The sequence below is a fragment of the Mobula hypostoma genome, chromosome 12 (genome assembly GCF_963921235.1).
Source record: "Mobula hypostoma chromosome 12, sMobHyp1.1, whole genome shotgun sequence".
Classification (NCBI taxonomy): Eukaryota; Metazoa; Chordata; class Chondrichthyes; order Myliobatiformes; family Myliobatidae; genus Mobula; species Mobula hypostoma.
The window spans coordinates 49,401,681-49,422,828 of record NC_086108.1 but is presented as its reverse complement, the minus strand read 5'-3'; the positions used below and the strand labels follow the sequence as shown (position 1 = coordinate 49,422,828).

Sequence of the window (21,148 nt, the reverse complement as noted above, 5' to 3'; positions counted from 1 at the left end):
ATTTTATTTAAGTGCATTGTAAGTTGAAGAATTGTACTGCCTAGATTAGGTTCCCTCTGACCCAAGAATGGGAGCATATTGGGGAAAATGGAAAATAAGAAAAAAATGTGTTAAAAAGTTAGATGATATGAACTCCACTGCATAAAATATTGACCTACTTTCCTGAGATCTCTCCACAGACAAGCTCTGGGTACTCACCACTTTCAGGATCACAGGTATCACTATGTGCATTACAGCTGCAAGGCACACAGGGACTGAATGATCCACGACTGGGATCATCCCTTCTGTAGCCCAAAGCACACTGTTCACAGAATTGTCCCTGATATGCAGTCGGGCAGGTACACTGTTCCACCCAGTCAGCAGGACTTCCAGAGCCAGGACGAGCACTAATCAGAGTCACATCATCTAAATAGCCATAGCCTGCAGGGAAACGGACATACGTTGGTCACAAACAAACTAAAGAAGGTGAATTGCCATGCAAATATATGATCAGCAGTAGCAAAAGGAAATAATGTTCCAAAACAATGAAAATGTGCACAAAACTATTTATTATTTTTATCTGAACTAAACTGTAAAGATCTCTACTTCGACTGTTCTCTGGAACCCTCTCCCTAAACTTCACCGTCTCTTTTCACCAATTTAAGAACAGTGTTATTTCAGTTAAATTCTCATCATGCATGATAAACTTTTCCTTTTTGCTTCTGCATTCAGATTTCCACAACCATTTGTGAAACATTATGTAGTAGCTGACAAGTGAAATCAGAGCGAAAGTAAAAGCAAAAGAGAGGGCATACAAGGAAGCCAAAGCTAGTGGGAAGATTAAGAGGATTGGGAAGCTTTTAAAAACTTGCAGGTGGTCATTAGAAAGGAAAAGATGAATTATGAAAGGAAGCTGGCACTAATATCAAAGAAGATACTAAAAGCATTTTTAAGTATATAAAGAGTAAAAGAGCTTAGGGTAGGTATAGGACAAATAGAAAATGACACTGGAGATATTGTAATGAGAGACACAGAGAATGCAGAGGAAATGAATGCATATTCTGCAGCAGTCTTCACAGTGGAAGACATCTGTAGTATACCAGACATTCAAGAGTGTCAGTGAAAATTACGACTGAGAAGGTGTTCAGGAAGCTTAATGGTCTGAGGGTGGATAAATCTCCTGGACCTGATGAAATGCACCCTCGGGTTCTGAAAGAAGCAGCTGGAGAGATTGCAGAGACATTAACAATGATCTTTCAGGAATCGATAAGATTCTGGCATTGTACCAGATGACTGGAAAATTACAAATGTTACTCCGCTATTTAAGAAGGCTGGGAGGCAGCAGAAAGGAAACTATAGACCTGTTAGACTGACATCAGTGGTTGGGAAGACATTGGAATCGATTGTTAGGAATGACATTATGGAGTGCCTGGAGGCCAAAGCCAGCATGGCTTCCTGAAAGGAAAATCCTGCCTGACTAACCTACATAATTTTTTGAGGCAATTACAAGCAGGGTAGACAAAGGAGATGTAGTAGACGTGGTGTACTTGGATTTTCAGAAGGCCTTTGACAAGGTGCCACACACAAGGCTGCTTAGCAAGGTAAGAGCCCATGGGGCGTTACTAGCACGGGTGAAGCACTGACTGATCGGCAGAAAACAGAGAGTGGGAATAAAGGGATCCTATTCTGGCTGGCTGCCAGTTACCAGTGGAGTTCCACAGGGGTCGGTATTGGGACTGATGTATTTTACGATGTATGTCAATGATTTGGACTGTGGGATTAATGGATTTGCAGCTAAATTTGCTGATGATACAAAGATAGGTGGAGGATCGGGAAGATAGTGTTGAGGAAACAGAGAGCCTGCAGAGAGACTTAGATAGTTTAGGGGAATGGGCAAAATGGCAAATTAAATACGATGTTGGAAAGTATATGGTCATGCACTTTGGTGGAAGAAATAAATGGGCAGACTATTATTTAGATGTGAAGAGAATTCAAAATGCAGAGATGCAAAGGGACTTGGGAGTCCTTGTGCAGGATACCCGAAAGGTTAATCTCCAGGCTAAGTCGGTAGTGAAGAAGGCAAATGCAATGTTGGCATTCATTTCTAGAGGTATAGAATGTAAGAGCCGGGATGTGATGTTGAGGCTCTATAAGGGACTTGTGAGACCACACTTGGAGTATTGTGTGCAGTTTTGGGCTCCTTATTTTAGGAAGGATATACTGACATTGGAGTGAGTTCAGCGAAGATTCACGAGAATGATTCCAGGAATGAAAGGGTTACCGTATGAAAGACATCTGGTAGCTCTTGGGCTATATTCCCTGGAGTTTAGGAGAATGAGGGGGGATCTCATAAAAACATTCCAAATGTTAAAAGGCCTGAACAGATTAGATATGGCAAAGTTATTTCCCATGGTAGGGGAGTATAGGACAAGAGGGCACAACTTCAGGATTGAAGGACATCCATTTAGAACAGAGGTGTGGAGAAATTACTTTAGTCATAGGGTGGTAAAACTGTGGAATTTGTTGCCACAAGCAGCTGTGGAGGCCAAGTGATTGGGTGCATTTATGGCACAGGTGGCTAGGTTCTTGATTAGCCAGGGCATCAAAGGGTACGGGGAGAAGGCAGGGGAGTGGGGATGACTGGAAAAATTGGATCAGCTCATGATTGAATGGTGGAGCAGGTTCGATGGGCCGAATGGCCTGCTTCAGCTCCTATATCTTATGGTCTTATGGAAATTATGGGTACTAAAAGCAAACAAATGCTTTCATCACAATATTTTGAAACCCACAAATAGTAGCGATAGTGGATACATTTAAGATGATTGTTCACCTCTCTGACTCCTTCATTTTAGAGAGAGGCACTAGACAGGGATGCCCAATTTCTCCTCTCCGTTTTGCGCTATATATTGAACCACTTGCCCAACTAATAAGACAGAGCGAAATCGTAAAAGGTATCAAGGTGGCAGGGATTGAACAGAAAGTGGCGTTATTCGCAGATGATGTTTTGGTCTATCTGAGTGAACCAGAAAAATCATTTATAGGATTGTTTACACTGTTGGATAACTTTGGGAAAATATCAGGTTATAAAATAAATGTAAAGAAAACGCAGGTTATGTCCCTAAATTATACACCATCCAAAAAATTGCAGGATACATACGATCTTAAGTGGGAAGCTAAATCATTAAAATATTTAGGAATAACCCTGCCGAAGGATCTTTCAACACTGTCACAGGTAAATTATGGGCCATTAATCTCAGAGATAAAAGCAGATATGCATAGATGGAATCTTATCCCCTTTTTAAGTTTAAATTCAAGGATAAATACTATAAAAATGAATATTCTTCCTCGGTTATTATATCTTTTCTGTACTTTACCAGTGGAGGTGGATGATAATCAATTCAGGGAATGGGACAAATGGATTTCCCGCTTCATTTGGCAAGGAAGGAAACCTAGAATTCGATATAACACCTTACAGTTAGGGAAGGAAGGAGGAGGTATGGTTCTTCCTTGCCTGAGAAATTATTTTTATGCTTCACAGATAACCCCTCTGTTATATTGGTGTAATAGGGAATATAAGGTTAGATGGAAGGAAATAGAATTTGGATTAGTTGACAGTTTCCTCTTCAGGCCTCAATAGCTGACAAAGGATTGATGGCCCAGTTGGAAAAATTTAATAATGCTTGGATAAATCTTACATTAAAAGTATGGCAGAAGGTGGTTAATTCATGTGGAATTAATAACATGCTAAAACTCTTTAGATGGTGTGCATATGATACCGAATTCCTTCCCAGCAGAGGAGATAAAAGATTTGAGCTATGGATAAAGAAGGGTCTTACAACCTACCTCTCATTTATAGATAAAAGAGTATTACAAAGTTTCCAAATCCTGCAGGACAAACATGGCCTAGAACATAATGACTTTTTTAGGTACCTTCAAATACGAAACTATGTTAACCAGAGTTGTAGATATACAGACCTATCAACAGTAGAATTAGAATTTTTCAAGATTCTGAATTCGGCTTGCAGTTCAATACCTAGTAAATCAGTTTCTCGCCTATATAATGCACTCTCCCATGCTAAGAATGTAAATACACTGTATATTAAAGAGAAGTGGGAGAAAGAAGCGGGGTTGGTACTTTCAGAGGAGGCTTGGGGGAAAATCTGCAGCTTTCAATGGTCCTCGACTAATTCTTTGACTTGGAGAGAACATTGTTGGAAAAACATTATAAGATACTTCAAGACCCCATATCAGGAAAAATATAAAGATACAATGTGATGTGTTGGAGAAGGTGCGGCTCCAAGGAGGCAAATCATTTTCATATTTTCTGGGATTGCCCTAAATTAAGTCTATTTTGGGAAGGTATTCATAGAACATTAGTTAAGGTACTTAGGTCCCAGATACCTCTGAACTTTGAGACGCTCTATTTGGGGCATGTATTGTTCCTTGAACAGAAGGAAGATATAAAGTTGCTGCAGGCCCTCTTAGCGGCAAGTAAGAAATCAATCACTAGAAAATGGCTAAATCCAATACCACCTACATTAGAAGATTGGTACGAAATTATCTTGGAAATATTTAAAATGGAAAAGTTGACTTACTCCCTGAGAACTCAAAAAGAAACATTTTATCAAATCTGGAATAAGTGGATTGAATATATAACCACAATGCGAGCAGACTTTAGATGACTCTCCTAATGATTTATATTACTCTTCTCATCAACACAGTAATATTGCTAACGTAAGCACCCCTAGTCTAAATGTTTGTTTTTTTTTGGAAAATAGAGAATTAACACAAGTAAAGGGAAAGATTTGGGAAAGGGATTAAAAAAAAAAGAAAAAATTAAGTAAATAAGTACATAGGGATTGGATAATTATGTCTGCGGGCAGGAACAAGCACGAACAAATTGGGATATAAACACCTACAATGGTTGGTATATAGGCTTGTATGCAACATTTTGGACCAGTGGAAATGGTCCAGAAGGGTTGTATGGAAACTATTATTACCATTTTTCTTAACAACTAATTTCATTACTTAGCCTAATAGGTTAGATTTACCACAGTACATAATTATCTATTTAAATGTTTATTTTCCTTTTATATCATCTCAATGTGTACTTAAGAATGTATAAATAATTGTAGTTTTATACATATAAAAAATGGAAAAGGTTATATGTGTGAAAAAAGTACATGATAATTGTGAATTCCTTATCCAAATAAAAATAAAATTAAAAAAAAGATGATTGTTCAAAATTCCTTTGATTCCCAGAAGACTGAGAACAGCAGAGATAACTATTCAAGAAAGAGGTTGGCGGGTGGGGAGGGGGGCACTTAAAGGTTAAAGAAGTGGGTAAGAAGTTGGCAGTTGGAATGTAAAGTGGGATAAATATGGATTTATTAACTTTAATAAAGAATGGAAAAGAATAACTTTTAACATTCTTAAAGAAAGCGGTAAACTTGGGTGTGCAGAAAGATATTGGCGTCACAGTTCCAAAAGCACACAAAATAAGCATGTGGATACAGAAAGCAATTAGGATAGCAAATGGTATATTACCTTTCAATGTGAAGGCTTTGGAGTACAAAAAAGTGTTATTCACTGAAAGACTGAGTGTGATTTGTTTTCCTCACTGAAGAAATTATACACTTGCCTTGGAACAGATACAGCATGTTTACTTCTAAAATAAGGATAGGAGACCAAGTAAGATTGCCCTATACCCAGCAGATCAGAATATGAGACAGTCATTCTCAACACATTTTGGGGGGGGGCGGGGGGCAACATAAGACTGCTGATATCCTGGAGCTGCTTCCCTGTGCTGGATTATATGAATGTAGAATAAATAGACTCACGATTAGGGGTTGACTATTTAGGACGGACAAGAGCCTCTTTACGTACGGTACTGTGCGGAAGTCTTAGGCACATTTAAAAAGATCTGTAAAGCAAAGATGCTTTCAAAAATAATAAAATGAAAAGTTTCTAAATATCAAGAAATTCACTATAAGGAGCAGCAAACTGTAAAAAAAAACACTAAATCAAACCAATATTTAGTGCGACCACCCTTTACCTTTAAACTCCATTAATTCTCTGAGGTATTCTGTTGTGCAGTTTTATAAGAAAATCAGCTGGTAAGCATCTTGGAGAACTTGCCAAGGTTCTGCAGATTTTGGCTGTCTTATTTGCTCCTGTCATTCTAGGTAATCTCTGACAACCTTGATGTTGTGATCAGCACTCTGTGGAGGCCATACCATCTGTTGTAGAACTCCTTGTTCTTTTTACTGAAGACAGTTCTCTGTGACCGTAGTCATGTATTTGGCATTATTGTCCTGCTGCAGGTTGAAGTTGGGACTGATCTGACACCTCCCTGATGGTATTATGTGATGGATGAGAATTTGTTTGTACTTCTCAACATTGAGGATTCCATTAATTTTGACCTGGTTACCAACTCCATTTGCAGGAAATGCAGCTGAAAAGCTGCAGGGAATCTCCACCGTGCTTCACTGTTGATTGCAGACACTCATCCATGTAGCACTCTCCAGCTCTTCTACAGCCAAACTGCCTCCTGTTTGAGCCAAAAATTTCAAATTTAGTCGTCAGTCGAGCAAATGCTGAGGCTGTTCAGCACCCCAGTCCTTGTGTTTTAGTGCGTAGGTGAGTCTCTTGGCTTTGTTTCCACTTCAGAGAAATGTTTTTTTTGGCAGCAACTCATCCAAGTTTTCTGACAAGACTTTTCCAGACTGTACTTAGGTTTCAGAGGTTTCTGTGAGTTCAGAGCTGATAACAGTGATGGCCATCTTCTCATTTAGAAGGGACACCAGTTTAATGTCTGCTGCACTCAGCTTCCGTGGCCAACTGCTGCATTTCTCATCCTCAACCTTGCCCATTTCCTTCTGTTTCTTCAGAAGCGCTTTGTCAGCACAACTTCAAACTCCTGTCTGCCGTGAAATTTTGGCTTGAGAGAGAGCTTGCTGATGCAGGATGACAACCTTGTGTTTTGTTGTTATGCTCACTCTTGCCATCGGGTAAGAACTGATGATTTGAACATTAAACTGTCGCATCTGCCAAACTCTCACCTTTTAGTTCTGTTGTCCTTGGCTCAGTTTCTTCTACATGCATTTCTGTTCCAGTTAATCAGTTTAGCTCATTCAGTTCGTGATGTCATTGATCATTAGCATCCTGTTCGTTATCTTTGTTTAATCATGCACTGGGCTATATACCTACAAAGTAATCAAGTTTTGATGTGAAAAATGGTCTATTACTTAATAATGTTGCTTTCTTTAATGAAATACAAAAATTTCCCTGTAACATTCATTTTTTTGGAACATGAATGTTTGGAGATCTAAAATTTGTTCTTTTCTACTGTCACTCTATTGCAGAAGACAAAAAAATAAACATCCTAAAACAAAATCTACATGAAAACCTAGGGTGCCTAAGACTTTAGCATAGTACTGTAGTATTCTCTATCTATGGAATTGTGATAGTGTAATGGTTCAATCTGATAGAGACTCCGACCAATACTGATTGAATCAAGGGAATGAGAAGCAGACAGAAAAGTGGACAATGTACAAGACCGCACATGACCTCATTAAAAGCAGAAAAGGCTTGAAGACGAAATAGTCTCTTTCCGCTTCCATTCTTTTGAGCCTTATGTGCATTGTCAACTGGCCTACTTACTTCTAGGAGTACTTACTATTTTCACCATATGTACCCCGGATCTTAATAGCTGTCAGGTTGTGAAGGAGCCTTTGAAATTCAAAAGAGGAAAGCTGTGGTCTCCAGGGGTAGCTTGTCACTTCATGGAGTCTGCAAATAGATAAAAAGAATGCATTACAAACATTTACAGTTCTTTTCAGATTGCAAACATAAATACAGTGGATTCCATTTAATTGGGACACATTGGGAACAGTACATTTTGGTCCAATTAACTGGCTGCATTAATTAGCTGAAATTTCATGGTAGTTAAAAAGGTATTAAAAAAAGGCAAATTACCACTTAACTGAGTAACAAATTGTGTATTTAAATGAAATATAGAACAAATTAGGACACTGCTAGTAGTTGTCTGTCATATTCAACAATATCAGGAATTCTGTGGTGAGAGTTTTTAAAGTGGAAAAGCCACTGCACTGGGGCAGTTCAACTCCCTGGGCCTCGGTTGGCCAGGTCCAGTGGGACGATTAGACCTCACAACTAGGGGTCTCCCATGGCTGCAGTGGATCACCATGACTGTGCAACATCATGCCCTTCACTCTCCACATCACAATTGCAGTATCGCTCTCTGGGCCATTGGAGCTCACCATAGATCTCATGCACCCAGACTGACGGAGCTGACTTTGATGCTAGGACAGGTACGTTCCTATCTCACCAGGATATGGGACACAGCAGCTTCCCTCAAATGGTTTAGCCTGCCTGTCAAAACGGTGTACTGGGATGTGGCCACTGTTGCATGCAGCCACAGGTGAGAGCCGAGTCCCTAGAGGTAACATTCAAGATGATTGTCGATAACTTCAAATTCTTCATAGTCCTAACTTATTGAAGTAATGAAATCACTTCATTTTCACTCCCAACCGTATTGGGCATCTCCAAGCCTGAATGCTCGAAACTACAGTGAGCAAAACAGTTCTGAATTGTCTTACTGTTTATTCCTTGCTAAACATCACTGACAAAAATCTGTGCTTTTTGAACACAAACACACATGGCACTTTTAAAAAACTGTTTGCTTTGGTATAGTGTGAATAGCCACATGATGTGCACGTGACTGATACTACTTAGATAATGTTTGGCAACAGCCTCCTGCCAAACAAGGAAATCCAGCTATTTTCTCAAGCGTTGTCCCAAGTAAGTGGCTATCCCAAGTAACCAATGGCCAATTAGCCAGAATCTACTGTACTCACAACTTCAGTTTGGGCTTAAAAAGTACAGATTTTATGATCAGCATTTTACAAAGCCATAAGGTGCTTTGAATTGATTCGTGCAGGTAGTTGGAGTAATCTTTGCTCCTAAATAAACAGATATTGCTTTGAACACAGGAGATTGGGTGGTCCAGTGCAAAACATCATGTTTCCACTTTCAAGACCCAGGTTTCAATTTCACAGAAGCAGATGGGATATTTCCTAAACTATAATTCCTTAGCAATTTCTTCTTTTGGATCAATAAACAAACAAACACAAATTAAAGATATGAAATGAGCTGGAATGCAATTGCAGATCAAGTAACTCTTAACCTGATTTCCCTTTTGTTAGGGCAGGGGAGATGAAGAGTGCAAGGAAGTAAATACTTACTCAGCATTTTCCCTCATGAATATATACTTTGTTACTTTGGTGTGTGGCTTACAAATATTAACATTCCAATACCACGACAAGAGAGTTAGGTCTCAATACACGACTCCATTAGCCATTAATATACTCTGAAAGCACAATAAGTATACTTGGGCTACTAAAATCTGGAATAGCTTCTAGGCAGATCACCAGATTAGACAATGACCCATTGCTCTTATCTTTAATCACTCAGCCTGATAACAATATCATGTTCTGGATCCTATTTCACCTGAATATATAGCTCTGAGGACTTTCTGTGGGATACTGGTTTCCCTGGGCGATTAGCGGAGCTGTCACTCTCAGGCCTGCTCCTTCCAGTATGACATCCTCAGCAGATAAACGGTTGTTTCTCTTGTCCATGTAGAAAGTGAAAGAGAGGTTCTGACCGTAACTCATCAGCTGATCACCTAAAAGATTTGCTGGGGGAGAATATAAAAGCAATTATTTCCTCTGTACGTGTCTAAGGATGCATCAGTTTGTTAAATCAATTAGTTAGATCCTCAACTTATACAGCTAATTTCATTGAAATTGTTCTGGATTATAAAATACTAAATTACTAAGTCAACTGTACTAATTTTCCTTGGTGAAGTTAACATTTTGTGCATTTACTGAATTTACATACCAGGAGCAATGTAGTAAACAGGGAAATAATCATTGGAGATCACAGAGATGTGACGATTCACTGGAGACCATTGTAGCTGAACCGCAGCACCATCTCGATGTTCAGCCCGCCATCCATCATCACCTACAGGCCGGCAGAGAAAACTCTTAGCTTTATTCCACAAACATGGCAATGTGCTGGCCCGCTGCCCTATCATAAGTTTTTATAACATAAAACTGCAACTACAATGGCAACAGCAACAATTTTCATTTAATACACATCAAAGTTGCTGGAAAACGCAGCAGGCCAGGCAGCATCTCTAGGAAGAGGTACAGTCGACGTTTCCGGCCGAGACCCTTCGTCAGGACTAACTGAAAGAAGAGCTAGTAAGAGATTTGAAAGTGGGAGGGGGAGGGGGAGATCCAAAATGATAGGAGAAGACAGGAGGGGGAGGGATGGAGCCGAGAGCTGTAGAGTTGATTGGCAAAAGGGATATGAGAGGATCATGGGACAGGAGGCCGAGGGAGAAAGAAAAGGGGGAGGGGGGAGAAAAACCCAGAAAAACTCCAAGGGGTATAGTCAGAGGGACAGAGGGAGAAAAAGGAGAGGGAGAAAAAGAATGTGTGTATATAAATAAATAACGGATGGGGTATGAGGGGGAGGTGGGGGATTAGCGGAAGTTAGAGAAGTCAATGTTCACGCCATCAGGTTGGAGGCTACCCAGATGGAATATAAGGTGTTGTTCCTCCAACCTGAGTGTGGCTTCATCTTTACAGTAGAGGAGGCCGTGGATAGATGTATCAGAATGGGAATGGGACGTGGAATTAAAATATGTGGCCACTGGGAGATCCTGCTTTCTCTGGCAGACAGAGTGTAGGTGTTCAGCGAAATGATCTCCCAGTCTGCCTCGGGTCTCGCCAATATATAGAAGGCCACATCGGGAGCACTGGACGTAGTATATCACCCCAGACGACTCACAGGTGAAGTGTTGCCTCACCTGGAAGGACTGTCTGGGGCCCTGAATGGCGGTAAGGGAGGAAGTGTAAGGGCATGTGTAGCACTTGTTCCGCTTACAAGGATAAGTGCCAGGAGGGAGATCGGTGGGGAGGGATGTGGGGGGATGAATGGACAAGGGAGTCGCGTAGGGAGCGATCCCTGCGGAAAGCAGGGGGAATGGGAGGGAAAGATGTGCTTAGTGGTGGGATCCTGTTGGAGGTGGCGGAAGTTACGGAGAATAATATGCTGTACCTGGAGGCTGGTGGGGTGGTAGATGAGGACAAGGGGAACCCTATTCCTAGTGGGGTGGCAGGAGGATGGAGTGAGAGCAGATGTGCGTGAAATGGGGGAGATGCGTTTGAGAGCAGAGTTGATGGTGGAGGAGAGGAAGCCTCTTTCTTTAAAAAAGGAGGACATCTCCCTCATCCTGGAATGAAAAGCCTCATCCTGAGAGCAGATGCGGCGGAGACGGAGGAATTGCGAGAAGGGGATGGCATTTTTGCAAGAGACAGGGTGAGAAGAGGAATAGTCCAGATAGCTGTGAGAGTCAGTAGGCTTATAGTAGACATCAGTAGATAAGCTGTCTCCAGAGATAGAGACAGAAAGATCTAGAAAGGGAGGGAGGTGTCGGAAATGGACCAGGTAAACTTGAGGGCAGGGTGAAAGTTGGAGGCAAAGTGAATGAAGTCAACGAGCTCAGTATATGTGCAGGAAGCAGCGCCAATGCAGTCATCGATGTAGCGAAGGAAAAGTGGGGGGCAGATACCAGAATAGGTTTGGAACATAGATTGTTCCACAAAGCCTACAAAAAGGCAGGCATAGCCTCCTGTCCCGTGATCCTCTCATATCCCTTTTGCCAATCAACTGTCCAGCTCTAGGCTCCATCCCTCCCCCTCCTGTCTTTTCCTATCATTTTGGATCTCTCCCTCCCCCTCCCACTTTCAAATCTCTTACTAGCACTTTTTTCAGTTAGTCCTGACGAAGGGTCTCGGCCGGAAACGTCGACTGTACCTCTTCCTAGAGATGCTGCCTGGCCTGCTGCGTTCTCCAGCAACTTTGATGTGTGTTGCTTGAATTTCCAGCATCTGCAGAATTCCTCGTGTTAACAATTTTCATTTGTCACTTCTAGCATCGCTCAAGTCCAAAAATGCTTTATTGAATTATTAGCAAACATGATATTAAAGTGGATCAACAGTTGAAACAGAAATTTAAAAAAAGGTGGTCTCACTGATGGCTCAAATATGTGGTCTGCAAGTTCCTTGCAAGATCAAACATGATACCAAGATTATGTAGATGTAGGATTAGTTTGAAATATTTGAAAAGGGAACAGTGTTTGTTTCAGGCTCCACAGACAAAAGCAAGAGGCTTCCAGATATTTGGTTGGAGAAAACCTGTTACTGTATGTCAAACAAGCTGGCTGTCAATTGAGAGTTAAAGTGCAGAACTTTGTACTATCTGCTTACTTGTGGAAATATGACAGCAGTGTATTGATGAAGGACATTAAAAGTGAGAAACAGTTAGAAGGCAAAGACAGGAGCTTTAGGAACACCAGTGGAAACAACATAATGGAAGAAAACTCATTATTAGTTACTGATTCTCTGGTTATGATTAGACAGAAAAGACTGGAAACGGGATTGCAGTCCCACCTTGTGAACAATGGTACAAGATTAGCAGATGAGAATGTTGTGCTCAACCATGCCAAAAGTTGGGTTGAGAATGACCTCTGTCCCAGTTACAATACTAGAAACAACAAAATTCTCAAAGCTCTACACTACTGCGTTAGGAAATGGTAACTCTAGGACCATTTTCAATCATGTTCAGAAGTGCCAAGTGGATGATTAATTTTAGTTACCAAGCACCAGAGAAGCAAGTCTTAACCAAGTCAATTTACATCATATGACTGCAAGATGTAATTCAGGCTCAGGCTTTGAGAGTGTGCAGTGGGGCTTTTAAAACATCACCAGTGTCAGCCCTACGGGTAGAAATGGGAGTAATGCCTTTGGAACTAAGAATGATGTAATTGATGGCAAACTACCGGGCTAATTTGCAGGGGCACAATGATTCTCACCCTGTTAAAGGAGTGTTGCAGGAGCGCTGGGAAAATGGGAGGTTTCAGAGGGATAACTTTAGTCGGGTAGGGAATGATATTGCTAAAGAATGTGGAGTGTTTGATCTAAGGATAAGTCCTTCAGTAGTTTATCCGGTTGTAGCTCCATGGAAGCTTGTATGGCCTGACATAGACTGGCATTTGTTCGAGGTAAAAAGGATAGGAAAATATAAAACTGATTTGGTCAGTGCATTTAACTGTCATGTGATGGAAAAGTATAGTGATTATAATCAGATTTATATGGATGGTGCTAAGGAACCTGAAACAGGAGTGATAGGGTTTGGGGTGGCTATACCAGCAAAAGAAGTTGGAATCAGCAGAAGAACATCTAATAAATTAGGGGTGTATACAGTGGAAATGCTGGCAGTGTTGGCTGCGTTGCAATCGGTGGAGAAAGCTAGACAAGTCAAAGTGTTGATATGCTCAGATTCATCCCCAGTTCTAGCAAGTTTCCGGTCTTTTCACTCAAACAGTCGACATGATATACTTTATGAAGTCCTTCAGTCAGTCACAAGAATTGCAAATCAGGGAGGTCAGATAAAATTTCTAGGGGTTCCAGCACATGTAGGGGTGAAGGGAAATGACAGGGTGGATGAGTTGGCAAAGAGGGCGTTAAAGAAGGAAAATATAGAAAAGCACATTAGTATCAGTAAAGCAGAAGTTAAGTGTGTAATCTGGGAAAAAAATCAACCAAATGTGGAAAGAAAGATGGGACAGGGAGGGGAAAGGGAGGCATTTATATCAAATACAAAAAAAGTGTTGCAGCTACTAGGATAGGTAGTCGATACAGAAGAGAGGAAACTGTGTGGACTAGGTTAAGGCTGGGGCACTGTACGTTAAACAAAACATTGAAAACGATAGGGAAAACTGAGGAATGTCAGGAAAAGGAGTCAGTAGAACATGTAGTTGAGTCGCAGCAAGTATGGGATAGAGAGAGATGATGAGAATTAATCTAAGGGATCTGGGGGTGCAAGAATTCACATTAAAAGGGTTGCTGGGCATGGGTGAGGGAGCACAGGTTAGGGTATTTTTAGCTTTCTTAAGGGGTACAGGGATTTTTTTTATAGGATATAATGGATAAGCAGGAATAGAGTGCTAGGATGGCCAAAGATGGAAGGATAAAGTGTAGGTTAGGGTGTGTGTGTGTGTGTGTGTGTGTGTGTGTGTGTGTGTGAGTGAATGAAATAGAGAGTGAGATAGAGAGATAGAGAGATAAAGAGATAGAGAGATAGAGAGACAGAGATAGAGAGACAGAGATAGAGAGAGAGAGATAGAGAGAGAGAGATAGAGAGAGAGATAGAGAGATAGAGAGAGAGATAGAGAGAGATAGAGAGAGAGAGAGATAGAGAGAGAGAGAGAGATAGATAGAGATAGAGATAGAGATAGAGATAGAGATAGAGATAGAGATAGAGATAGAGATAGAGATAGAGATAGAGATAGAGATAGAGATAGGGTGAAGGGATTTAGAATGTACGTCTATTGCACACTCCGGAGCAGAAGGTGGTGGTAATGCACCGTTAAGCTGGGTGCCAACCGCCATAAAACAAGACGAAGAAGAGAAGAAGACTGCAGGAAACAGTGGAGAGTACAGCAAAGACTATGGCACTAGACAATATCCTAAACGTAGTGCTGAAAATGTGCTCTAGGATATTCTGTATCTCAAACAATGTACTTCACTACAGTTACAATACGAGTATCCACCCACCAGTGTGAAAATTGTGCAGTGCTAGCAAAAAAAAGACAAATCCAAACCGGCGGATCAGTCAGCCTAATCGCAATCATCTGCAAAGTGATGGGAAGTGATATTAAGTAATGTGTACTCATCATTAACCTTTGTAGGTTTCATCCGGATTACTCAGTTTTAGATCAAAGGCATTCACCAAACCTGTCCAGAGGCGAAATACAGTGACCACCCTATATGTCAAGGTAGAATTTGACCAAAAATGGCATAAAAAAGCTCTAGTAAAACTGATCAATAACCTTCTGCCATGAGGTCACAAAGAGGAATATCTACTGATCATTGTGCAATGTTCAATACTATTCATAACTTCTCAGCAAACAGCAGCTAATGTCTGTATGAAGGCGGCCTATATTTGTCAGTGGGCTCCTAAGTGACAAACTTCATTTGCATCACAAATGTTCCAGGCTAACAACCATTCACAATAAAAGAGAATATGGTAACTAATCTTTGACATACAATGGCATTATGATTGCCAAATAGCACCATCAACATTCTATTGACGAGAAATTCAATTGGACCAGCACATGAATAGTGTGTCTACCATAACTGGTCCAAGGCTGGGTATCCTAAGGTAAGTAATTCATTTCCTGACATCCCATAAATATTCTACCATCTACTAAACATAAATCAGGAGGATTATTGAATGCTTTCTGCTTGTCTGGATAAGTGCAACCCCAAGAGCACTTGGTAAAGTTCAATAATCCTTTTGGTCACTTTGTCAAAACAAATTCCATCTTCAGCAAAACAGAGTAGGGTCAGAAGGTCAGCTCTCTCAGGGATAATTAAAAATGGCTGATAAATTCTAGACTTTATCACTGATGCCTAAAAATTAATAAATAGCAAGAAAAATAGAACATAATGCATACCATCATTGGCAACCTGACTGGATGAATACAGGTAAGATGGGCAAGAATCTTGAGAGGCCGGAATAGATTCCAGTACTTTTGAGGAGGAAGCCAAGGTTAGTGTCATGGTTCCAAGATGGGATGATTATTTGAGAGTAGAAATGGCACTGGAATTGAAAGAGCAGGAACAGCACCAGGAGTGAGAAATCAGGTCTCAACTGCAGCTAACATGGAGATGGAAAAAAGAAGCCGAGCTGTCAGCAGATTAGCTGGAGTAGTTCAAGGGAGCTAGAGCTAGAAATAGGAGAAACCAGAAAGGCTGTAAATTCTGGGGTGGGGCTGAGAGAACATTAGGAGTCCAGCCCAGTGGGTGAGAGGAAACGTAGCAAATACAGCTAACCATATTATGTCATTTTTAATGGCAGAGTGTTCCATGAATTTCTAACATTTTCTATTGGATATAGAAGACAGAACAGAGTGGCTTGAATCCTGATGAAGGGTCTCAGCCTGAACTGTCGACAATTTATTCCCCTCCACAGTTGCTGCACGGCCTGCTGAGTTGTTCTAGATCTCTAGCATCTGCAGAATCTCGTGTTTGAGTAAATGTGTTGCAGTAGGGAACAGAAATAATTTAAGGTAGAAATGTGAGCCGCTCTTCGATAAGCAAGCAGGTGCTTTGTGTGATTCATCCAGATTTAATCTTAAATAGATAAAACTTGTTTGTCCTTTACATCTATTCAAGTCTGCATCTGAAGGATCTAGCTCAGGGAACATCCAGTGATAGAGTGATGATTTTAAAGGGTATAGTATGTTATGAGGAGACAGAAGATTGATGTGGTTTACATATAGTTGGAGATACACCATGGAGAATGGAAAGTCAAGGGGCAGTTAATTGAGGTTCCTGAAGTGTAGATGGCAATTGGAATTGTTCAGAAAAAATCAGATCTAGGAGGAGATGTGAAGGCAAGGGGGAGGGGGCATAGGTAGAGACAAGTACAAGGAGATGATCAAAGATGGGTCTATGCTTGAAACAATAAAAGCAGCAGAGCCATTTGGGATGCTGTAATGATGGAACTCTGCTTACTGTCACTTCCTATTTACTAGGCAGTTCACCAAGAAATTAGTAAACAAACTAAAATGAAGTGCAATATCAACCTGAGAATACATCCATTTACAGTTGGTTTGTCAGATGTTTGACAAGGAGAATTCGGAGAACGTAATCATTTTTCATCAAGCAACATTTCAACTGGAGCATGAGCTGGATGTCACTATATTTGACAACTCAACCTTAAATCTCAAAATTTCATAAACAACGTCTACTAAATAGCATATGTTAAAAATCTTAGTAACACCTGCATCAAAGCTTGCTGTGATCCGCTCTACTCTGTAGCCCTCAGCTTTGCTACAAACAGATGAATGGCCAAAGCAGAAGCAGGCAGTGCAGCCTTGGGCATTCTGAGGGTCCAGGTTGAAAAAGCCTGGCTTGCATCTACAGAAAAAGAGAACATTCTTGTGAACATACTTATTGATAACTAAACTGTTGATTACATGCATCAATTTATAAATACATTTTTATATTCAAACTACCAAGTTTGTGTTGTGTGTTCTTTTACCTTCAATTAAACCAAGCCTTCATGAATAACATTACATACAAGCTATGTTTTTTTCCTTGATAAAACTACTTAGCATTATGGCAATTAAAATAATTATCTAACTATTCAAATGTTGGACTACAAACATGAAGATGGCAGAGGATAATTACTGATGTAGTTATTTTGAATTACAAGTCAGCTCCCATGCACCAAGTACTGAATGTGGAATTTTGAAGTTACTCAATTTAAGAAAAAGTTAATCTAAAACTCAAAGGGACACTGAATTTGTAGGGGGGTGTTCAGTGAAGAATAACTAAAGTAAACTGATAACTTCAAATATACAGAGCTGAACATGTTTTCATAAGAGGAAAGATAATGCAGCAAGACAAGTTCCAGATGTTTAAAATGTTGAAAGATATGGCTACACATGCATACAAGCTATTTGGCTTGGACTATGGCCACAGAATGAGAGGAAATAGATTTAAATTTAACTAGCCTCAAGTGAGATTAAATGACAATTTCTCAATCATAGATATAATGAATGGACTGTGTTCCAGTTAAGACACTTAGTGAAATGAAAAGAAAAAAAATTGCATCCATAGCAACATTAGGAAATGATCAAGTAATTCCTTTGTATGAACATTATGTTAAAACTATTTGAAAACATTTCAAACAATACAAAGCACTTTTTGGCCATGTCGATGTAAGCGCCACAATGATGCAGGAATGTAGGAGCCATGTTATCCTATGTTAGGGACGTTGGGTGAGGGTTAAAGGCTGGACAACAACAGTGACGAAGTAGTATCACACTATCTTAATGTTCTGATGCTGACACAACTTGTTTTTCTTCAGCTTATTTATTTATTTAAAAACAACTTGGATCTTGTAACACTTTCTTATGCTTGTTAACTCTGCATTACATTAGAACCCAAACTCTTGGATTTTTAAAAACAAAAGCAACCCTGGAAAGACTAGAAGACTGGAGTTGTCTATTAAGTGATCATTAAAACAATTATTTTGCATTAATGATTGCTTTTAAACAACTGTATTTAGAAATACAAATGAAATCATTTGATAGTCTTTAAAAGACTCAGGTATATAAATGTTAAAACATTTCTGATGTCAGATGAATCTTTTCTTCAAACAGAAGTATTTTGAAAGATTACGTCTTTTCTCCGAAAGAAAGTTGCCTCTACTTCACTGCTCCTTCTAGTGCTGTAGGCAAGGGAAGCTTCCTTGTGTTAGAATTACATTATTATGATAGCACAGGTGGCGGCAATTTAGCCCGTTGACCTTTGGTAAGAATAAATTAATTAGTTTCCCATTCCAACTCATCCCCAGTAGCTTTGAAGTATTTTTAAAATTTCACTGACTTAATTTCGATATGAAGACCACAACTGAATCTGCTTCAACTGCTGTTCAGACAGTACATTCCAGATTAATCAGTGCTGTACGAAAAAAAAACCTGTTCCTTATCTCACCTCTGCATTTTTTGCCAATCTCCTTATATCTGGGGCCTTTTGGTCGGGGCACCGAGAACAATGAAGCATTTCTACATTTTGTCCTCATGCTGTGACCTTGAACACCAACAATATTTGAATTCCATCTCAAAAGCACTTATATCTGAACAAATCCAACTACTCCAATCTATCTATGCAAATCCATAACCCTTAGAGCTGTAACAGTGAATCATTTCAGTAATCCCATGTCTTTACATCTAACCCTGAATCCAAAACTACTTACTAGTTACAGCTAAATCGGCTGTTTTTATCAAGGGTCAATTTAACGTGCTTACATTGATTCTCTATGCCTCTACTTAAAACTCAGGATATCATATGCCAAATTAACACTTAGTCCAACTTGTCCAGAATATTCGTATTAATGTGAACTTCCTCCCTCTGCACTGCCCTCAACTGTCCCCGTTCCTATTATCTTGTAGATTTGTTCCTATATATTGTATTGCCTGTTTTCGCTTCCTTACAATATCTATTACTTTACATTTGGTATTAAATTACTTCAATCATGAATACATCCAGTCCTTTACAAGTATCTTTTGAAAGCCCATGTACACAATATAAACTTCATTGCCCACAACCATCTCTTGTTTTCAAAAGAACATAATTAATCTACCTACACACAATTTGCCTTTCACCTTAGACATCCAAGTTCCATCCTAATAGCACCCTAATTCGCCCTCCCCCAATTAAATAATTTCTCATACCATCTGTCTCTATTCTGTCCTAGGCTATGGTAAAGGCCAGGAAGCTGTGGTCACTGTCTCCAAAATGCTCACTCACCGAGAGTTCTGTCACCTGACCAGGTCATGGCCTAGAACCAGATCAGTCTCTCCTCTGGCTGGTCTGTCTACATACATTGCCAGGAATCCTTCCTGGACACCCTTGGCAAACTCTGCCCCATCTCTTTTGCATTGAGGAGATGGCGATCAGTATTAGGGAAGTTGAAATCACCCATGACAACAACCCTGTTATTTTTGTATCTTTCTAAATCCGCCTCTAGTGTCTCTTTTGCTATTAAAGGGGGTGTCTATAGGGTGCTTCCTTCCTGTTTATTACTTCCATCACACTGACTTAGTAAGCAATCCCTCTGCACCGTCCTTCCTTTCTCTGCTGTGATACTATCTCCAAATACCAATGCCACTCCCCACCTCTTATCTCCCTGCTTGTCCCTTCTGAAACATCTGAACCCTGCAACATCCAGCATCTATTTCTGCCCTTACGGCAACAAGTCTCTGTAATAGCCACAATGTTAAAACTCAGTGTAGTAACCCATGCTCTAAATTCATTGTTCTTGCTCCTGGTATCTCCAGCACTAAAATAAACACATTCAACCATCCAACTGAGTGCAATTATGCCCTTTCCCCTGCCTATCCTTCTTCACAGTCTCTCTACAGGCTGCACCTACCTTTACACCAACTACCCCACCACTCTGGTTCCCTTCCTCCTGCCAAACCAGTTTAAACCCTTCCCCTCAGTTCTAGCGAACCTGCCCGCCAGGATATTGGACCTCTCAAGTTCAGGTGGTAACATACCACTTTGGTACAAGTCCTGCCTTCCCCAGAAGAGACCCTAAATATCCATAAGTCTGAAACCATGAGACAGTCAGTGGATTCACTGTTATGATCTGCCAGCCAATTTTCACATACACACGTGGGCTCATTTTCCCTTTAACATTTTGTGTTATGATCTTTCCAGCTTCAGCCCAATTATCATCCTGGCGTATGCCATGTTTCCCTTTCTCTGCATATCTTCTTGTCCTTCTTTGTTATCAGGAAAGTTCTGCCTTGGGTTGTTCTATCCTTCTGTCCTGTAGAGTTGTATCTAGATCTTGGCTGAACCACTTACTTCCCCATTTAGGGTTGGCAGTTATAATTGTACCTAACAAACTCTGATATCTGCCTAACTTCAACTGACTCATTGATTTGAAAAAGGAGAAGAAACTATCTCATTTAAACCTTGCAACACACATCAAAGTTGCTGGTGAACGCAGCAGGCCAAGCAGCATCTATAGGAAGAGGCGCAGTCGACGTTTCAGGCCGAGACCCTTCGTCAGGACTAACTGAAGGAAGAGTGAGTAAGGGATTTGAAAGCTGGAGGGGGAGGGGGAGATGCAAAATGATAGGAGAAGACAGGAGGGGGAGGGATAGAGCCGAGAGTTGGACAGGTGATAGGCAAAAGGGGATACAAGAGGATCATGGGACAGGAGGTCCGGGAAGAAAGACGGGGGGGGGCGTGACCCAGAGGATGGGCAAGAGGTATATTCAGAGGGACAGAGGGAGAAAAAGGAGAGTGAGAGAAAGAATGTGTGCATAAAAATGAGTAACAGATGGGGTACGAGGGGGAGGTGGGGCCTAGCGGAAGTTAGAGAAGTCAATGTTCATGCCATCAGGTTGGAGGCTACCCAGACGGAATATAAGGTGTTGTTCCTCCAACCTGAGTGTGGCTTCATCTTTACAGTACAGGAGACC

General features: G+C 40.6%; 1 protein-coding gene across 1 annotated transcript in view; it reads right to left on the bottom strand.

The window, feature by feature from the left end:
• lamc1 (laminin, gamma 1) overlaps positions 1-21,148 on the bottom strand; it is a 273,781-nt gene that overhangs the window by 50,710 nt on the left and 201,923 nt on the right. Inside the window, exons 8-12 of the mRNA XM_063064045.1 lie at positions 16,924-17,060; positions 9,904-10,026; positions 9,511-9,700; positions 7,658-7,770; positions 199-420 (exon numbers count right to left, since the gene is read on the bottom strand). Coding sequence (XP_062920115.1) covers positions 199-420; positions 7,658-7,770; positions 9,511-9,700; positions 9,904-10,026; positions 16,924-17,060 — 785 coding nt within the window. The remainder of the gene's footprint in view (positions 1-198; positions 421-7,657; positions 7,771-9,510; positions 9,701-9,903; positions 10,027-16,923; positions 17,061-21,148) is intronic.